The sequence below is a fragment of the Indicator indicator genome, chromosome 2 (genome assembly GCF_027791375.1).
Source record: "Indicator indicator isolate 239-I01 chromosome 2, UM_Iind_1.1, whole genome shotgun sequence".
Taxonomy (NCBI): domain Eukaryota; kingdom Metazoa; phylum Chordata; class Aves; order Piciformes; family Indicatoridae; genus Indicator; species Indicator indicator.
This window is the reverse complement of record NC_072011.1, coordinates 51,837,827-51,855,388: the sequence shown is the minus strand read 5'-3', so window position 1 is coordinate 51,855,388 and position 17,562 is coordinate 51,837,827. Positions and strand designations below refer to the sequence as shown.

Sequence of the window (17,562 nt, the reverse complement as noted above, 5' to 3'; positions counted from 1 at the left end):
ATGGCTCTTCAACAGGTCCAGCAGGGCCAGTATTGTCCCTGCCTCAGGTAAGTTAGCTGGCATACTGCAGAGCAAGTAAACACTGTTAAAAAGGGACAAGCAAAGACCAAACACTGCAGTGTGGAAGGAACCATTTGAGAGTTGCTTCATTCCCTAAGTGCTGGTGGTGAGGAATGGGACAGAAACTCAGGGCAGGGCATAGGAGTGGGGAAACGAAAACAAAACTACCCTACCTGGACCTTGTCTATCAAGAACCCTATGTGTCTATCACGAACGCCTGTGCTGGTAGGAAAACATTACACTGACTTCCCATGTCAACTTACAGCCCTTTGCCTTCCCAAGTACACTGCTGAGGGCTGTTGTACACCTAAGACACAGACAACTGAGCTTTGACTACTCATTGTCAAAGCACACGCACACACTCCCCCTCCCCAAGTGTTCCTTAATTTAATAAATAGTATTACATCAGCTAGTTATTGAATCTTACAAAAAAAAGTTTAACAACAGCAGTTTGATCAGGTACTGGTACATCCTACTGTGTTTTTTGCTCAAGAGGTCAGGGAAGCTAAGTTGGAAGACAACTTAGCCCCAGCTGTGGGCTAAGTAAGAGGTATGGTCTGCTCACCAATAAAGGATGCACTCCTCTGGCAGTATTGAATGTACTCTTTTTAGTAAATTCTCAAGAGCAGTCAGTTCAGTCACCACATCTCAGCTACCTGGAGCTTTTGTATTTTTACTAGAGCAGGCCAGCAAATTCCAGCCAAGAAACCTTTCTTTTATATCCACATTTATAGGAGTGGTTCTAAAAGCAAGCATTGCATGTTTTGTGTGGAGTGGTTCCATACAGCTACTGGGCTGCTGCCTCCAGCCAGAAATGTCCCAGGTGATGTTCCCCCAGCTAAGATGGCATAACTCAGGGGTTTGTAGCTGCACCTGGCCCACATCCTTGTCACATTACAATGCATATGTGACTTCCAGCTGTCTCCCAGTGGGCTTTCAGGGGTCAGCACCCAGTGACTTCTACCTCTCCTAGCCATCTGCCACACCCCCTGGACAACTGCTATCGTGGGGGGCAGAGCTGACACATCAGGTGGGTCGTTCACAATGATCTTTATGTTTGCTGAGATACTTTCCACTTTCTTAATGTAATCATCACATTCCCAAGGTGATTTTCACGTTCAGGAGCGAATTCCTACACACCACTAGGCAAGAGTTACGTTTCTCAATCTTTCTGTGATTTATTTCCCTTAAACTGTAGGATAGCTGAAAACGGTTTCTTTCTGAATGTGGGGGTTTGTTTTTCTACAGGTTAAGAAAAGGCAGACTGTCTGCATGTTGGGCATCTGCCCAAGCACACCCTTGCAAGCCCGAGTGTTTGCTGTGCAAAAAGTGCCGTGACAAGTACCCTCCCCAGATATGGGCAGCCACAGACCCTGGCAGTGTCTTCTTTGGTCAGCTGGTAATGGAGTTGTCTTACAAAACCTGCACATAGCTAGTAGCAACCAATTGGCTGTGATCAGCTGGAACTATTGGAAGTGTAAGCTACTTACTTCAGGCAGCATTACATAGACTCATAAGATGTTGGAGGGTGGAAGGGACATCCAGCAATCAACTCCCAACCCCACTGCTAAAAGCAGGATCACCTAGGGTAGTCTGCACAGGAATGCATCCAGGCAGGTTTTGAATGTCTCCAGAGGAGGAGACTCCACAGCCTCTCTGGGCAGCCTATTCCAGTGCTCCATCACTCTTCCTGTAAAGAAGTTTCTCCTCCTGTCAAGGTGAAACCTTCTGTGGTCAAGTCTGTATCTGTTGTTCCTTTATTACTGCACACCACTGAAAAGAGATTGGCCCCATCCACATGACACCCACCCTACTTCCTCTGTAAAACAACTGCTTAAAAACAAATGCAGTTAATAGAAATTGTAATAGTTGACTCAAATTCTGTAGTAGACTCTTTCCCCCAGAAACCACTTGAGTGATGTCAAGGTCAAGCAAATGATAAACCAGCCAAACAGAAAAGCCCAGGACACCTGCCTCAGCTGTTCTGATCACCGCAGAGCAGAACAAAGCCTTCTCTCCTCCCCACCAAAAATGAAAACCCAGTCGCCTACACCTCCTAACAATTTTGCTACTCTGTGAAAAGCTACAGGTTATGAGAGATGTGTGCAGTTCTCTCTAAAAGCCATTCTAGTCCTCCTGGTCTTTATAAACACAAAGATGTGATAATACAGCACTAAATACAAACATAAAGACTTTATTGAATGCTGCTCAATTCCCCAGAGATTTCATTACAAAAGTTTTCCACACAACTGCAATTTAAGAGATTGGAATGGTACTCTGATAAAAGATGTGAAAAATACTTGATCAAGCAAACAGACAAGACTTCCATTGTCAACTTGCTTCCTTCAGCAAGTAGGCTGCATTTTCCTTAAATAAAACAAGGAACAATTCATTGACATCCTTCCCTCCTCACAAAAAACAACAAAACACAACCCAATTTTGGTCTCATTTTTCAGGCCATGAGATGCTGTTAACTAATGCAGAATCATCCAAGAGTCTCTCAGAGACCTGCACTACTCTGCAGGGAGTCCTTGGGCTGATGAGGAGCATCATTGATGGGCTCTCTAGAGGAAGCTCCATCATCAGCTGCAGAAGGAGGAAATCTCTGGCAGCCCAGGACCAAGAGGCAGCAAGACAGCGGTAGAGGCACTCACCAAATGGTGGGCCAGACACATGGACCACCCCAACCTGTTCAAGATGGCTTCTTTCCATACTTTGCCTCATTCTAATGTGAACATTACATAAATCTAAATCTGAATCCAACCAGGAATTCAAGGACAGCACCATATCTGAGTTCCTTTCAGTGCTGGAAGGGGCACATTCTGAGTATCTCAAGTTACTGGTAACTTACCTTGGTTTTACTTGAGAAAATACAGCACAACTCGAAGCCTTTTCTATCACCTTAACCAAAGTATGCAGCGATGTGAAGAGCACATATAAAACAAGCTAAAAAAATGTACATAGCAAACTATACCACCTGTGTGCAACACAATCAAAAATTCAAGTCATAATTCTCACCACTCCCATAATTATTTCACTCATTAAGGATGATAACTCAGCTCTATGAAACGTTGGAAGTGACAGTCTATCAATAATTAGACAAATTTACAATATGCTGTGGTAATGACATCACTTAACTGCTGTATTGAAATTCAAATCTTTACATGTGCCAGAGAAAAAATTGGCTGTTTCTATTATGAGGTTTCTTTTGCAAATCCTTACATGTTTCAAAAGGGTACAAAAAAAGTATGCCTGCCATGTAGAGGTGGGTCATTTCTTTATTTGGCACTTGGATTGTGTGCATTCAGCACATTGTGAGTGCTGTTCTGCTTCTCTGCCATGGCCTTCTTAAGCTTTAACTCCTCTAGCTTTCTCCACAACTCTTCACGTTCTAATTCTTTCTTTTTCTCTCTGTAGAAAAAACATTGAAGTATCAATTTTAGATATCTTTTATGCGCCATGTGGAGATGCAGTTACTTAACAACTATGATTTACATATAGTAATTATCTTGAAAGTTGTTTTTTTTTTTGTCCCCAAAGTATTTTTAGTTTACAGTTTCCTCTATTAAAAAGCAAGCACCCAAACTGGTAACGGTGGTGAAGCTAATTTTGCTCCAGCAAACTTGTACAATTGCTGTAGTGTGGCTTTGCACAGATGACTGCAGTTCTAATGAGGTTCTTTATCACAAGCAAACAAATTAAGGGACTAAGCATTTTGGGGGTAGAAAAGCACAACTACTGAAAGGAGACGGAATGCAGTCTCAGCTGCCTACCTCCTTTACTCCAGCAGTACTGGCTAGCAGGATAGAGAGAGGGGGTTTAGCTATTAACTATTGTCCAGCTCAGCTTTTTTCAGGCAACACCACCTGAAGCAGCAGAGCCAGTGCCAGCAGCCCCTCACAGCAGCAGCTAAGCCCAGGTTTCCCACCCCAGAGCAGTCTCTCCTTGCCCAGACAGGACAGGGAGCTAGGGCCTTTCTGTCAGCACACCTGGGTGGTGCTTCTCCCCAGTGACTGCCTGCAGCAAATGCTTGAGAAGCAGTTCTGCTACAGAATTCCACAGCCACAGGAGTTGAGATGTTTCTTTCTAGCTAGTACAATGTAGGTATGTGTTCATCAATGCATGTGTGGAAAAAGAATCAGTACCTTTGCCTTTCTGCTTTATATGAGCTTGTGAGCTCATCAAAAAGCTTGCCATTCATTTCCATCAGAGTTTTCAGCACATTATACACCAGTGCCACTATAGTTCTAGAAAAAAAGGAAACACAGACATTAGAATTACTCAGCACAAGAAGTCAACTTCACTAAAGTGTTCAATTTCTTTTCTGGGGCTCTAAGGTTTTTGAGATGCTGCTGCAGGGTCAGTGAGTTTCTGAAACAAAATCCTTTAACTAAAATTTCCCCTGTAAATCAGTAAAATGCCTGTTCAGACATTTTTTTGAAATGGCTTTGGTAACCTTAGCTTCCTGACCCCTTGTAATTGCACTGTATATAATTATTAGTACTATGGTGTACTATAAAGCCATTCGGTTACACTTAATAAACTGAGTTCTAACCACAGTTTTGTGATACTTGAGCACTTCTGGGCAGCAGATAGTTTTGCTGCATATGCTGCATTAGGGAACCAAATTGAGAAGATAATAAGATAATTGGTTTCCAGGACCTTGATTTCTTTGAGAAACTAAAGAGCCTGAGCAGTATTGGCTGTGTCTTATGTGGCTGTCCATATCTCCGTGTTGGGTATTAAGTCTTCTCTTTGTGAAAACATTCATCTTTCAATACATTATCTTAAATACTGTGGTGCTTATCTCCTTTACACTCACTCTTAATTATTCAAAGAAATGCAAAACCAGCAATAAAATTAAACATTAATAAGACACCTAATCGTTAAGCTTGTCACTAATGGCAAAAGCAGCCAGACTGTCTTCCCCTATCATTCTTATTCACCCCTACACAGCAGTATGGACTGTAAGGTTGTAGAACAGAGGTGCTGTGTGGCCTTGTGATCTCAAAAAGCAAGTGAAAGACAAGTCTAAGGAAGTAACCAAAGGACCAGGTTTGCCCTTTGGGTTCACTCTGTTCCTTGGGGCACTAGGAAATCTCCCAGCTATTAGAGGCCTCACACACATTTAAAGTGCAGAGGACATAGCACTTTGGGTTTGGTGGTTTGGGGTTTTTTGAACGCTGCTTTTCACACATGGTTGGAAGGCAAAAGCTTTTTCACAGTTTTGGTTTTCTAAGAGGAAAAGTTTGATATTGAGCAAGCAATTAAGTCCATATTGGACACCTAGATGGATAGAAGCATGTTCCCTGCCCTTCAAAACAGAATGAAACCAGAGAGACTTTCTTCCCCAAACTTCCTTGTCCTCTTTCACGACTTCCGTCTGCAGTTAAGGAATGAGAGATCCCTTCAAATTTGTTGAGGTCCCAAGAACTGGTTCTCCAAAATTTATATTCTGTCTCAGGTGATACATTTGCAACTAGATACCACCTACATCCATTCAGAATCATTTCAGAGCCTCCAAGGGCTTAGAAGAAGACACCTTGTTTAATTCAAGGAAAGCTGCCCAGCCTGGCTTTTGCCTGTACAAGCCTTACATTTTGCAAATTGACTTGCAGCTCAACTCAGGATGCTGGATGCACACACACTTTGCTTTTTAGTATTTCAATATAATCATTGCTTCTTTCAAATCTAATATGAAAATATTAGTATTTAACTTGTGGTATGAAAAAGTAGTAGGCACTCATTTATAGTGGTAGGCACTGCTCTTCTCTGATGGTATCTTTTCCCCTTCACTGAGCAATAACTGCTTCTGAAGACACTGACACCATTTTGTTCATCTGAAGTAGTAGAGGACCGAAAAGCATAAATATAGCAGAAACATCCCATGGGAATTGTTTCGGTCTAGATAGAATTAAGCTGCATTTTTAACTAACACATAAAATCAAATATGGTTACAGTATGAATCACAGAATGTTAGGGTTTGGAAGGGACCTCTAGAGGTCATCAAGTCCAACCCCCCCACCAATGCAGGATCACCTAGGGCAGGCAGCACAGGAATGCATCCAGGGGGGTTTTGAAAGTCTGCAGAAGAGACTCCACAACCACTCTGGGTAGCCTGTTCCAGTGCTCTGTCACCCTCACCATAAAGAAGTGTCTCCTTGTGTTGAGGTGGAACCTCCCGTGTCCTAGCTTGTACCCCAAGATCATCTGATTCCCTTATGCTTGCTCAATAAAGTTCAAGTCTCCAGCATCACAATGCAGAACAGTGAAAGCATGGTATTGCTGAAAATGACATCCCTTTTACCACCTGTAATCTCACTGATCTAACCTGAGAAGTAAAAACCAACATTTACAAGCTTATGATCCAAACCTGAAAGACTGGACCACTGATGGTGCAATAAAGTTAAACGTTACGTACGGGTTCCAGTGTTCTTTGGAGATCTTGTATAAACTGCCAAACATAATTGGCAGAATTTTATCAATGTTCTCCTCAATCAGGCTAAGAATATATTCATTATTCCAGAAGTACAAAGCTCTTTCTGCAACCTGAAACAAAATTTAGGGGTCAGCCGTCACAAAATAAATTACTACAAGAAATAAACATATATACACACAAAAATTAATTTTTTTTACCTGAAAATGTGAACTTGACACACACTTGGATATTTGCTTAAATAAAGGCTCTTCTATTTTTCTGAACTGTGTCGGTTCTATTACATCTAAGATTTCTTCAATTTCACCTAAAAACATTACCTGTTTGTATAAAAGAAATGTATCAGAAAGTCTGAGAATGCTTTATAACACCACTCTAAAGAGAAAAACAATTCAGCTTATACACTAGTTCTTGAATCCCTCAGAGAACTCTGTCTGTAATTACAATGCACTAGACAGCCACAGGTTTTTTGCAGCCTGAAAGAAGTCAATCATCAGCTGCAGCTCCCAGGTGACAGCTCACATCTTGGATTTCTTCTTCTGGGTGATTGCTCTAAACACTTCACAGAAGTGCTTAAGCAGAATACTATTTTTTACAGCTAAAAAACTGCTACAGCATTTTCTTTCTTCAGGAAAGGCTGCAAAGACTGCCATTATCTGAGATCTCCAAAGTAGTTTTTGAACTGATGCGCAGTTAATTCCTCTTTTAAATTAGAACAAGCAGAACACATGGGCAAATTTAACACCGCTCACACAAAGGGGAACAACCCTCTTCCAGGGTGGTGAGACTCTGGAACAGGTTGCCTAGAGTGACTGTGGATGTCTCCTCCTTGGAGGCGTTTAACACCAAGTTGGATGAGACCTTGAGCAGCCAACTATTTGTTGGTGTCCCTGCCCACAGCAGAGAGGTTGGAGTAGATCCCCTCCAATCTAAGCCATTCTATGGCTGAACAGTATTAAGGGACCCTACATTTAAATAGCTGTCAGGGGGTGAGATCTGAACTCCTGATTGTTCAACTAGTTTTAACTACACAGGAGAAACAGGGATGGTAAAGGAATTTAAAGCTATTTTTATTCTACAGAAAAACAACACATACATGCTTCACTAGACACTTGACATCTCAAATGCTACGTCTCTGTTGTACTGCACTACCTCCAACCTGGTCTGTATCTACTAAAATACTTCTCACCTCAGAAAAGTGTTTCTCTACACAATATTTTAATGAGAATGCAACTTCTGATAGAGTTGTAAGACAGTAACACCATAGCAAGAACAGACATTCAGATAATTGCACTGAGCTGCATGATAAAGATGAGTGCATGGAGAACTGCAAGCTTGCTGTAAGATCTTGAGAAGCAGAGCAGAGGTGAGGTGTTTTTAACTGCTACACTACATATTGCCAGCAGACACCAGAAACAGGAGACAAAACCAACCTCTTTCTGACTGCAAGTTTTTGGCCAAAATTTGAGCAGTCCTCTGATTACCTATATTAAAAATAAAAACAAGTTAAAGCAGAACATGTTTCTATTACATATTTGGTTAGATTTTTTTTTTAAGTGTTAATTTTCTTTTCCTTATCTATAAGTTCAGTGAAAACTGAATACAGTTAAATACAGTTTGACTGAAAATAAATACTGTGCTGTCTCATTTATCTTATTTAGGTTATCAGAATAATTCAGACTCTTATCACTCCACAAACTTTTGATTATCTGCTCACACTCCACTCCTGTCCCATGTCCCAGCACATATATTGATAGGATGCTGTTAACATCAAGGCATCACAAAATGAAGTTTTTTCCCCTGTAGCAAGATTCCCCATAATACTTTTTGTCTTCTATTTATCCATACTTTGAGGAGGACTTGTCCTGGCAAGGTTTGAAGCCCAGGAGCTAGGGGCATGCACTGACTGCACAAACAGGGCTCTGCAGCCATGGCCTCCAACCCTTTTTTTCTTCTAGAATTTGCAACATTAAAGACTGGAAACTAAAATACAAAATAGCTGTGCACTTACAGAGAAAATACATTCCAGGATCTAGGCTGGAAACTATCTGACACAAGACTGGAAAAAACCCTTTGGGAAGGTGAATTAGAAAAATACAGTCCCTGGGAGGAAATGGGATGAGGAATGACATGGCATCTACATTACAAAATTAATGCAGGGGGTGGGGGTGAGGGGAGGCACTCTGTTTCAAAAGCTGAAACCTTCTCAGAACCTTACAAACTTTCCTTCTGAGGAAAGGACCTCTATTTTTGTGATATAATAGTATCTAGTTGATCATATCCATATTTGGGGTTTGCCATGTTGAGTTCTTCTCCCAGCTTCCCAGATGGATGTTTTATTCACAACTATGTGGACTATCTAGAAAGTGACTTTCTAGACAAAAAAATATTGTGAGCTTAAGTGACCTCAAGTCCTCATCTGAGGATTACCATATATTCTAATACCTCAAAACTGAATGTCACTTCAAATGACACTTAAGCAAGTGCAGGAACCTCAGGCATAAGATAAAGTCCAATGCTCACGTCCACAGAAACCAAGTTACAAGGAAAGAACAGATTCCCTACAGAGCCCTGACCATACAAGTTCTACCTTGCTGGCTGAAAGATGCAGACAAGTGCAATACCAAGGCCAGCACCTGGCACCTGATGAAGGATCAGCAGGCCTGGGTCAGCCCACACACATAACATTGCACTGGGCCCACAGAGCTCCCTCCCTGAACAGCTCAGCCGGTTCTGACCTGGCGTCCTTGCTGCCTCCATGGACAGCATAGAAGAACTTCTGCAGACAGCACAGCCAGGGGGCGAGGCTCCCACGTTTCACTGCAATTACCCATCTGGCAGTCCTGTGCTCGATTGCTTTCTCCACTCTCAAGGAGTCAGATTTACATAAATTACTTACATTTTTTCTCTAGATTCATAATTTTGACTATGTAAACACACTTTAAATCTAGGACCACTTTCAGTTCATTAGCTCCACTGAACAACTCAGTAATATACAATTGAGGTTTTGTGTTTTTAAAGAATAAACCTCAACATTTGCAGCCACAAAAGCTCATTCTGTTGGCATCTTCCCTTCCCCCAGCACAATGCAAGTAAGCCAAAGAATTTCAGACAAGCCAAAGATAAGCTACCTACCACAAACCCCTAACTGGAGCATGAATTTACTCATCTTGAAAGCATAAAACTGAGTTAGCTGGAAGAGCTAATTTCTCCACACTTGTTATTGGAAGTGTGTTGAATATACTTCAGTAAGGAGACTCACATCATCAACTTTGATAAGCAAAGAACGTGTTCTGAGTATAACAGTGCAGACCTCTCCACAAGATGCCTAGTCCTTGCTCCTCAGAGAGAATACCAGTTTCCACCTTGACTACACACTCATCTTCAGAAGCTGATACACACACATTTATGTTCAAAGATTTTATTCAAAGAAATATTCCTCAGATATGAAATCTTGCTGCTCCTCCTACACAAAACTCTTAAGTATCCCCAGAGCTACAAAATTCCCACAAAATGACTTGCAACAGTAGGCACCTGCTAGAAAAACTTATCCTGCATACAAGAACTGCTTGTTTAGCCCAGTTTCTTCAATGAAAAGGCCACTGCACTTGGCAGGATTAGGTAACAAACTGTTCTTGTCAGCTCTGCAAACATCAGGACTGACCCTAGGCAGGCTACCATAGTTCCAAAAGCTCAGATTGAATGTCCCCTAAACTGACCCTGAGTGACAACTCCTGCCAGAAAAATAACAGTAAGGTACTGGTGAAGACAGCCTTCTGATGGAGTTCTTAAAATATTATTTGACCAAAAGCCAAAAAAAAAGATTTCAAATGCCATCTCATCAGTTGTCCCAAAATTTAATATTTACTTTTCAAGCACTTCAGAAAGTTTCTTAAAGCTTCAGTCCTCATCATCTTGCTGACTTTCACTCCTTTATAAAGCCAACTTTACTCCACCCTCAGAGTAATGACCAAAATAAGCACAGGCAGTTCTTGTGTGTGCTCCATTCTGTGTTCATCTTTCCTGCAGAAGAGGCACCCAGAATTCTATATGCTATAGTCCAGATGTAGTCTCAGTGTTACTCTGTGACACTTCTTCAAAAGCCTTGCCACCTTCACTTCAAAGTTTGGGCTGGGATCCTGCATCACAGTTCTGCAAGTCAGGAGGTTCTGACTTTGTCATGCTTTTGCTTCATTCAATCCTGTAGGTTTTTAAGTAATGCTATACCTTATCTGCTCAGCTCTCACCTTTAACTGTCAGAACACCAGGGCTGTTTTATCACTTAGCTTAGGGAATAAGACACAATTCCTTTCTCCTCACCCTATCCAACAAAAGAAGTTCACTGGCCACCGTAGCTGCCAACACTGCAGTACAGGGGAAAAGAAGATGCTTCAAGCAGACAGGGCCAATTTACAAACAGCCAAGTGAACCATCTTCTATCACATACAGATAACTTGTCTTCTGACAAAGAACATCAGTATTTAAGTGGCTGTGCAGAAAACAAGCTTCCACTGAAAGATCAGGAAAGATTTACATTGTTTCCCCAAAGCTGTTTATCTTTTTTTCCTTTATAGAAAGAAAATTAGATTTTGCATAAGCTCTTCACTTTTCTGTCACAAAAAGGGATAAAAATATTTAAGTATTAACCTACTCCTGACTGAAAGATTTTGGATTGTCCAACTAAAACCAGTTTCTGTTCTAGCTGGCCTGACATGGGTCTGCGTCCTCATGAACTGCTGTACTGTCCTGAGCCTCCACTCTTCTTTACAGGCACTGCCAGAGCCCTTGCATGAAGCACTGGAAGCCCCTTTCTAGCTGGCCTGTCAGTATCTATCCTGGGAGATTCAGTCTGGCAAAAGCCACTGATGCCTGAAGCACCTGCACGAGAGCTGACAAGTGGCACTCCAGTAAATGAGACAGAACAAACATTATTCAGTCAGAACTATGAAGTTCCAAGTACAAAGTATTGTTCTTCTTTCCAACTTCCATTCTGAGATTGTTTATTACCCAAAATGTTTCAGCATTAAGCAATGGCTGGGCACAAGCAATCAGCACCAAACACTGAAATTTTAGTTCTTATCAGCAGGGAATACAGCAGTTACATGCTTTCTCAGATGAGCTATTTTCATGATATCAGTGGTTCAAACTGTTATTTAAATTTCTGCTCTATCTTGGTCACAGGTTAACTTCCCTATCAAGTCCAGAATTTTCTTAACAACTGTTCTAGACTTTAAAACTATTTCTCTCTTCTTTTTTTTTGGAGGGGTAACAAGAAAAAAAAAAAAAAAAAACAAACAAACAAAAAAAACCTACTAACCAATCCCCAAAGCAAAAAAAAACCCCAAAGCAAAAACAAAATCAAAATCCCCCCAAAGTCACCCCACACACACCCCTAGCACAGCACAGAATCAAGGCTGCACAGAAGGCATTGCTATACAATGCTAGCAAGTTACACTAGAATATTTAGTTGAAATTAAAACCAAACACTCAACTGAAAACCACTTACAGGCTCTGTTAAAGTTGTATCTTTCTCCAGGAACTGTACAACACAATAGGCAAGCTGGAACACAAATCAGATGATTATTAAACAGACACTATTTAGAATGGCAGCATCACAAAATAACACAAATTACAGAAGCACTTCAGATTGTGCAAGACAACCCAACCTAAAGCACCTCTACAGGGTAATTTTAAATTCTTCCAAACTAAGCAAAACAGCAATTAAAGCAGCAAGATATACACGCCTGCTCTACCTTACAAAAACTTCCTGCGTACCAAAAATCTTCAATTTTTTTTCCTCCTAGAAGAAAATTACTTTTAAGCTTGACAGATCTTTCCCTAACTCAGATCCAGCATCCAAATATATTTTCCTCAGTATCAACTGCTGTATTAGCACTACACAACTACCAGCTGAGTGTCCTGTCCCCTGGAATGGCCAACAACAAATGCCTGTGGAAGACTGCATGAAGTGGGGGAAGGTACAATGAGATTAAGTCACCAGCATGCCTCCCAGCCTCTAGTGATGTATGTCCAGTGGTCTTCTCAGGCCAAAATGTGATATTATAATGTTCTAGAATTATTATTAACTGGATACTAAGTAACTGAATAAGTAACTAAACAACTGCACTTTTGCCCAGTACAGAGACCTGTTGCTAAAGTGGTTACAATTCTAGATTCCATCAAGACTGATTTTAAGTCCCAGTATTTTTCATCTCACAATGCAGAGCAAAGACAAAAATTATTTGCAGGCATTACATATATACTGCATATTTAATATGCTGGAATTCAAGCATTATCTTTCCTTTAAAAAAAACCAACCAACAAACCAAAAAGCCACACACACAAACAAAACAAAACCCACAAGAAAAACCTCCCACCACAACATTTTTTTAATCCCAAAGCAGGTAATTACAATGCTGTAATTACAACAGGTCTAATTAATTTATTTTACCCTTAGGCTAAGGATCTATGTCTGTAGATTCAAAAACCAATAAAGGTCACACATAAATCTCAAAATCCCATTATGCTGTATTATACAGTAATGCTCCAATGTTGGAAAACAAAGACTCATACTTAATTCAGATTTAAGGCTTTAACTTTTAAGGGTAGGCTAAACTTGTACTGTAGCAACAAAGCACCCAGGCCACTCCTGATTGTAAAGTTGATTTAATGCTGATTTACACCTTTAGGTAAAAACCCAGGAACACAGTGCCGAAATCTCACACAGCACTTGTAGTTTATGGAGGGATAGAGGAGCTGCCTGGGCAGAAAACCAAATGCTACTTTCAGGTACTTTCAGGAATTAATAAGACCCTTTGAGGTACTGATGAACTGGATTAAACATATCACAGGAAAAAGGAGAGCTTGCTGTACTTATCTCTCAGCAACAATATCTTTGGCGAGTCACTGGTCCCTTGCTCATTCCATAGAGCAGTCTATTGCACAGCAATAAGCCACAAAGGCAAGTAATTTTAATTAAAACTCCATATGAGAATTAGGAATTAACTGAGCTATTGACTTGATCCTGTTTGTAGATTATATCGTCACAATCATTTCACTTTAATTAGAACCTAATTTCCTTTTATCTCTAGGCTGTAAGGGGCTATACTAGTGAGTTAAATTAACAAAGCAAATTTTTAATTAGCCACAGCAGAATTACTTGCCAGTTTGCATCAACTGTATTCAATACCCAAGTGCAGTATGTCTGGAAAGGATACACATTTTTCCTCAAATAAAATGCTGACTGACTGTGTGAGGTGTAAGAATAGCAATTAAACCAAGAACTGCAGCATTCTGACAGTCACAGATCTACATAATTTCTAACTGATCCAGAGAGCTTGTGTACATTTCTGTCTCCACCCCCATCACTGGTACAGTTTTAGAAATGAAAAGGTACTTCTGAAGTAAGTACCTTGCCCTACTCAAGGTTCCTTTATACCAAGCATTTAGATTATATAAAAGAAGTGATACCAGCATGAGGTCCTGGAATTAAATGAAGCTTAAAGACTGACAAGACTAGCAAGCAAAAAACCTTCCTGTTTCAGCTGAGATGACTTTGACTCACTTTTGTACTCTTTAACTTTTAATATATGCTAAATACCTAAAAATTAACATTCAAACATAAGATTTTTTATTATCTTTAAAAAAAAACCCAGTGACTGAATTTGCAATTATTTTTGAATACTGGTATTATAACACAAACTACTTCAGATTTCATTAGTTTCAAATGCAAATACAAAAAACCCCACCACTCTTAAGAATAGGCAAAAGCTTACCTGTGCATGAAACAAAGCTAATCCCTTTGCAGTATGCATAGGAATCAGAACTTTCATAAGGAACTGTTTGTGTTCTGCTTTCAGGGGCAGTGCAAAACCATTGATAATACTGAAAACATGAATAAGCAGGATTTATTTTTATTAAAAAATAATTTCTTCCTAGCAAGTCAAGAATTTCTGTAAATTCAAGAAACACTCCATTTCTGATTCAATTTCTAAACCTGATTATTTCTAAGTCATAAAATAGCTCTACATATACAGAACCTTTAAAATGTTGGTATCATGCAAGTTTAGAGTCCTGGTAGGAATACCAGAGAACCGCAGTACAAGTCAAATAAAACTCATTAGATGTGCTGAAACATTTTTGTTGTAACCTCCATTAAAAGTAAAATCATCTACAGTAACTCTTGCTATCTAACTGTAAAGCTTAGATGCATCAGGAAGCTGATCCATTTCACCCAAAGTCACTGGCAACTTGGAGAGGACACAAACAGATGGCATACAATTTTCAACTATTTTAACAGCCCAGTATGAACATTTGCTTTTGAGATTGTTGAACAATCTTTTCTTCCAAAATCAAGTTAAAAAGTGGTTTCACTGATTCAGTGATCTCACTTTTAAGAGTTTTGTGTAACAGACAAAAGTCCTTCAGGAAGAGCTTGAGGTTCCCCTCCCCCCCTGTTTTAGATAAGTCTGAGAAAATAATGGTAGCTTGCATTTCATTCACATGAAAATTTGTCTCACAATAGTTTCATAGTGTTTGGATTTTCAATTAGACCAGTAATATTTACAAAGGTTTCTCCTGTTAAATGTGTGAGTTTTGGAAAAAACACTAAAATACTACCAACTGCAAGAAGTTAAAAATTATATTAGTGAAATAATATAAAAAAAGAGAACTTTAAAACCCTAGCACTTGAAGACTTTCTTGAATAGAATTTAATGAAAATCAGCCTGCTGAAGATTAAAACATTTCATTCAGCATGAGAGCAAAAGTCAACATTCATTTTCTGGTCAAAGAACAAGTCACCAGATGTAAGATAAGCAAGACTAGCTATTCCTGAAAAAAAATTTGCCAGTCATTTTTAAAACTGGCACCAAAAGAGTAATATCTACTCTATATCCTAATCTGATATTCACATGGTAACCCACAAAGTACAAGGTTCTATCAGTGACTGCATTTCATCACTCGTTACTGTAAAAATTCCCTTCCCGCTGCACTCCTAAAGCAGGAAAGTTGAAGCAAACACCCTCAACATTGTTTCTTCTGTGTCAGCTCAAACTTACCTTCCTAATATCTCAAGAAGTTCAGCAACACCATTGAAGTGCTCTGTTTCATATATAAACCTGTTATGAAAAAGACAACCACCAAAAATCAAAACAGAGAATCAAAGATTCCAAAAAAAAATAACCTTTAATAAGCTTGAAATCGCTGAAACACAGATTACAGACCAAACCCAGGTTTTTATTTCAAGAACAAAATTGCTGCAGAAGCACACCATGAGAGCTAAACAAAATGTTCCTCATCCTACTCACACACAGAGGATACCTGAGGAAAATGTTGTTAATCTGTTTCCTGATGAATGCTCTTAAACCAAGGAACTTTCCATAAATTCGATGAAGAACTGTCTTTAGGAAATCACGTTCTCGTGGGTCTTCACTATCAAAGAGCTCCAACAGCTAGAGAAGTTAAATTGAAACATGTTACTTTCAAAAGGCTTACATTTTGTTACACAAGTTTTACCTTTCATTTACAAGTTTACCTTACAAAAATTGGAAATGGTTTAATCAAAAATTGCTTGAATGGAAGCGTTATATTTTCAAAATTTCTTAATTAAGCCACTGTACTGTTCATCTCAAAAAGCTACTTGTGTCTTGAAGGTCAAGCAAAAGCATTCTTACATAAGAAATTTCACAATTTATGATTTAATATCGAGAGATTTAATAAAATAAGCATAAGATATGTAATTATTAACTGACAGACTAAATGCTGCAATAAGCTAGCAAGGTATTCCATACATTTTTTTCTTGTATAAAGTTTTCCAAGGATAGAGAAAACACCATACCCACTTGAAGACATCGAGATACCCCAGTCCCATTATTTTAGGTGTTTGGGTTTTTTTCCCTGCATGTCCAAGTAAGAGCATATTCAGAAATGCTACCTGCACTAAACAAGTTAGTAACTTAGCTCAGGCAGTCACTACAGCCTCCTGTTCAGTCTAAGTCTATGAGCTTAGGTATGTCTATGCCAAGTAGCACAAGGAACTGGAAACAGCTGTTCAGGAACTTTGTCCAGGCTCATTTCATTTTTATATTTAGAAGGAATTTCTCAGGTTCACTCCTCCACTTTTTTCCCCATATATAGCTAGTTGTTCATTGCATTCTTTCTTGCACTCTGGGGAAACACTAAGTAAAATGTCAGGAACTGAAACTCCACAGCATGGCTCTTAAGAGCCACAGGTCAGCTGGTACACTGGATACCTATGACCAACAGCTCAGCAGCAGCTTCTGACTTAAATTTTGTGGGAAAGTTGAATAAACCAGAGAAGAAGAAAACATCTATAAACAAGAACAGCAAAACCAAACAAGTGGGAATTAAACGCAGTCACTGAATGTAGGGAGGGAAAGTGGCCTTCTATGTTTTTACTTTTCATTGCTGGACTGTTTGAGTGGCAGCACTCAGACAAACAAGTATTTGGACACATTTTCACAAGAACAAAAAAAAAAAAATCAAACAAATCTTGGACAAAAATTGTTTTAGTATTCTATAGCCTAATTTGTTGAGAAGTTACATTTTGTATGAACTGTCACTTCACTTTCTTGCTCATAGTTACTTTGCATGGTGAAGCATAACATTCCCAGGTACATATTTGATCTTCATTTTGTGGTTAATACATTAATAGTGAAGAGAATGCCACTATCTAGTCACAAGTCAGCCGATGCTGCAACACATTTACTGTACATGAACTTTTTACAGGAAAAAAAAGCTTGCTGTAGGTTTTCCCATGATAAAGCTATGGAAAACAAATGTAAAAGCACGCACTATAAAATCTAATCAGCACGTTATTGGTTAGACTAGAAGTTACAAATCATTAAAAACACAGCTTGTGTTTACATATCTTGGCATTGCAAAGTAGTGAGGCTTATTTCTGAAAACAAAGTGTTTCTGAACTAACTACACATGGTCTGCATGGTATGCTGTACTTGCTGTTCATTTCATGTTTGGCAGAAATCACTGTTGGAACTGCTAAAACTTAACCCTGTGTCAAGATGAAAGCTTTAATCTTCTCTTTA

At 39.5% G+C, this 17,562-nt stretch overlaps 1 protein-coding gene across 1 annotated transcript in view; it reads right to left on the bottom strand.

Moving 5' to 3' along the window:
- Positions 1–2,268: 2,268 nt before the first annotated feature.
- PPP2R5A (protein phosphatase 2 regulatory subunit B'alpha) overlaps positions 2,269–17,562 on the bottom strand; it is a 42,804-nt gene continuing 27,510 nt past the window's right edge. Inside the window, exons 5-13 of the mRNA XM_054398755.1 lie at positions 15,818–15,948; positions 15,556–15,615; positions 14,272–14,380; positions 12,003–12,056; positions 7,930–7,980; positions 6,697–6,816; positions 6,482–6,609; positions 4,206–4,307; positions 2,269–3,471 (exon numbers count right to left, since the gene is read on the bottom strand). Of these exons, the coding sequence (XP_054254730.1) occupies positions 3,339–3,471; positions 4,206–4,307; positions 6,482–6,609; positions 6,697–6,816; positions 7,930–7,980; positions 12,003–12,056; positions 14,272–14,380; positions 15,556–15,615; positions 15,818–15,948 (888 nt within the window). The 3' untranslated portion in view covers positions 2,269–3,338. The remainder of the gene's footprint in view (positions 3,472–4,205; positions 4,308–6,481; positions 6,610–6,696; positions 6,817–7,929; positions 7,981–12,002; positions 12,057–14,271; positions 14,381–15,555; positions 15,616–15,817; positions 15,949–17,562) is intronic.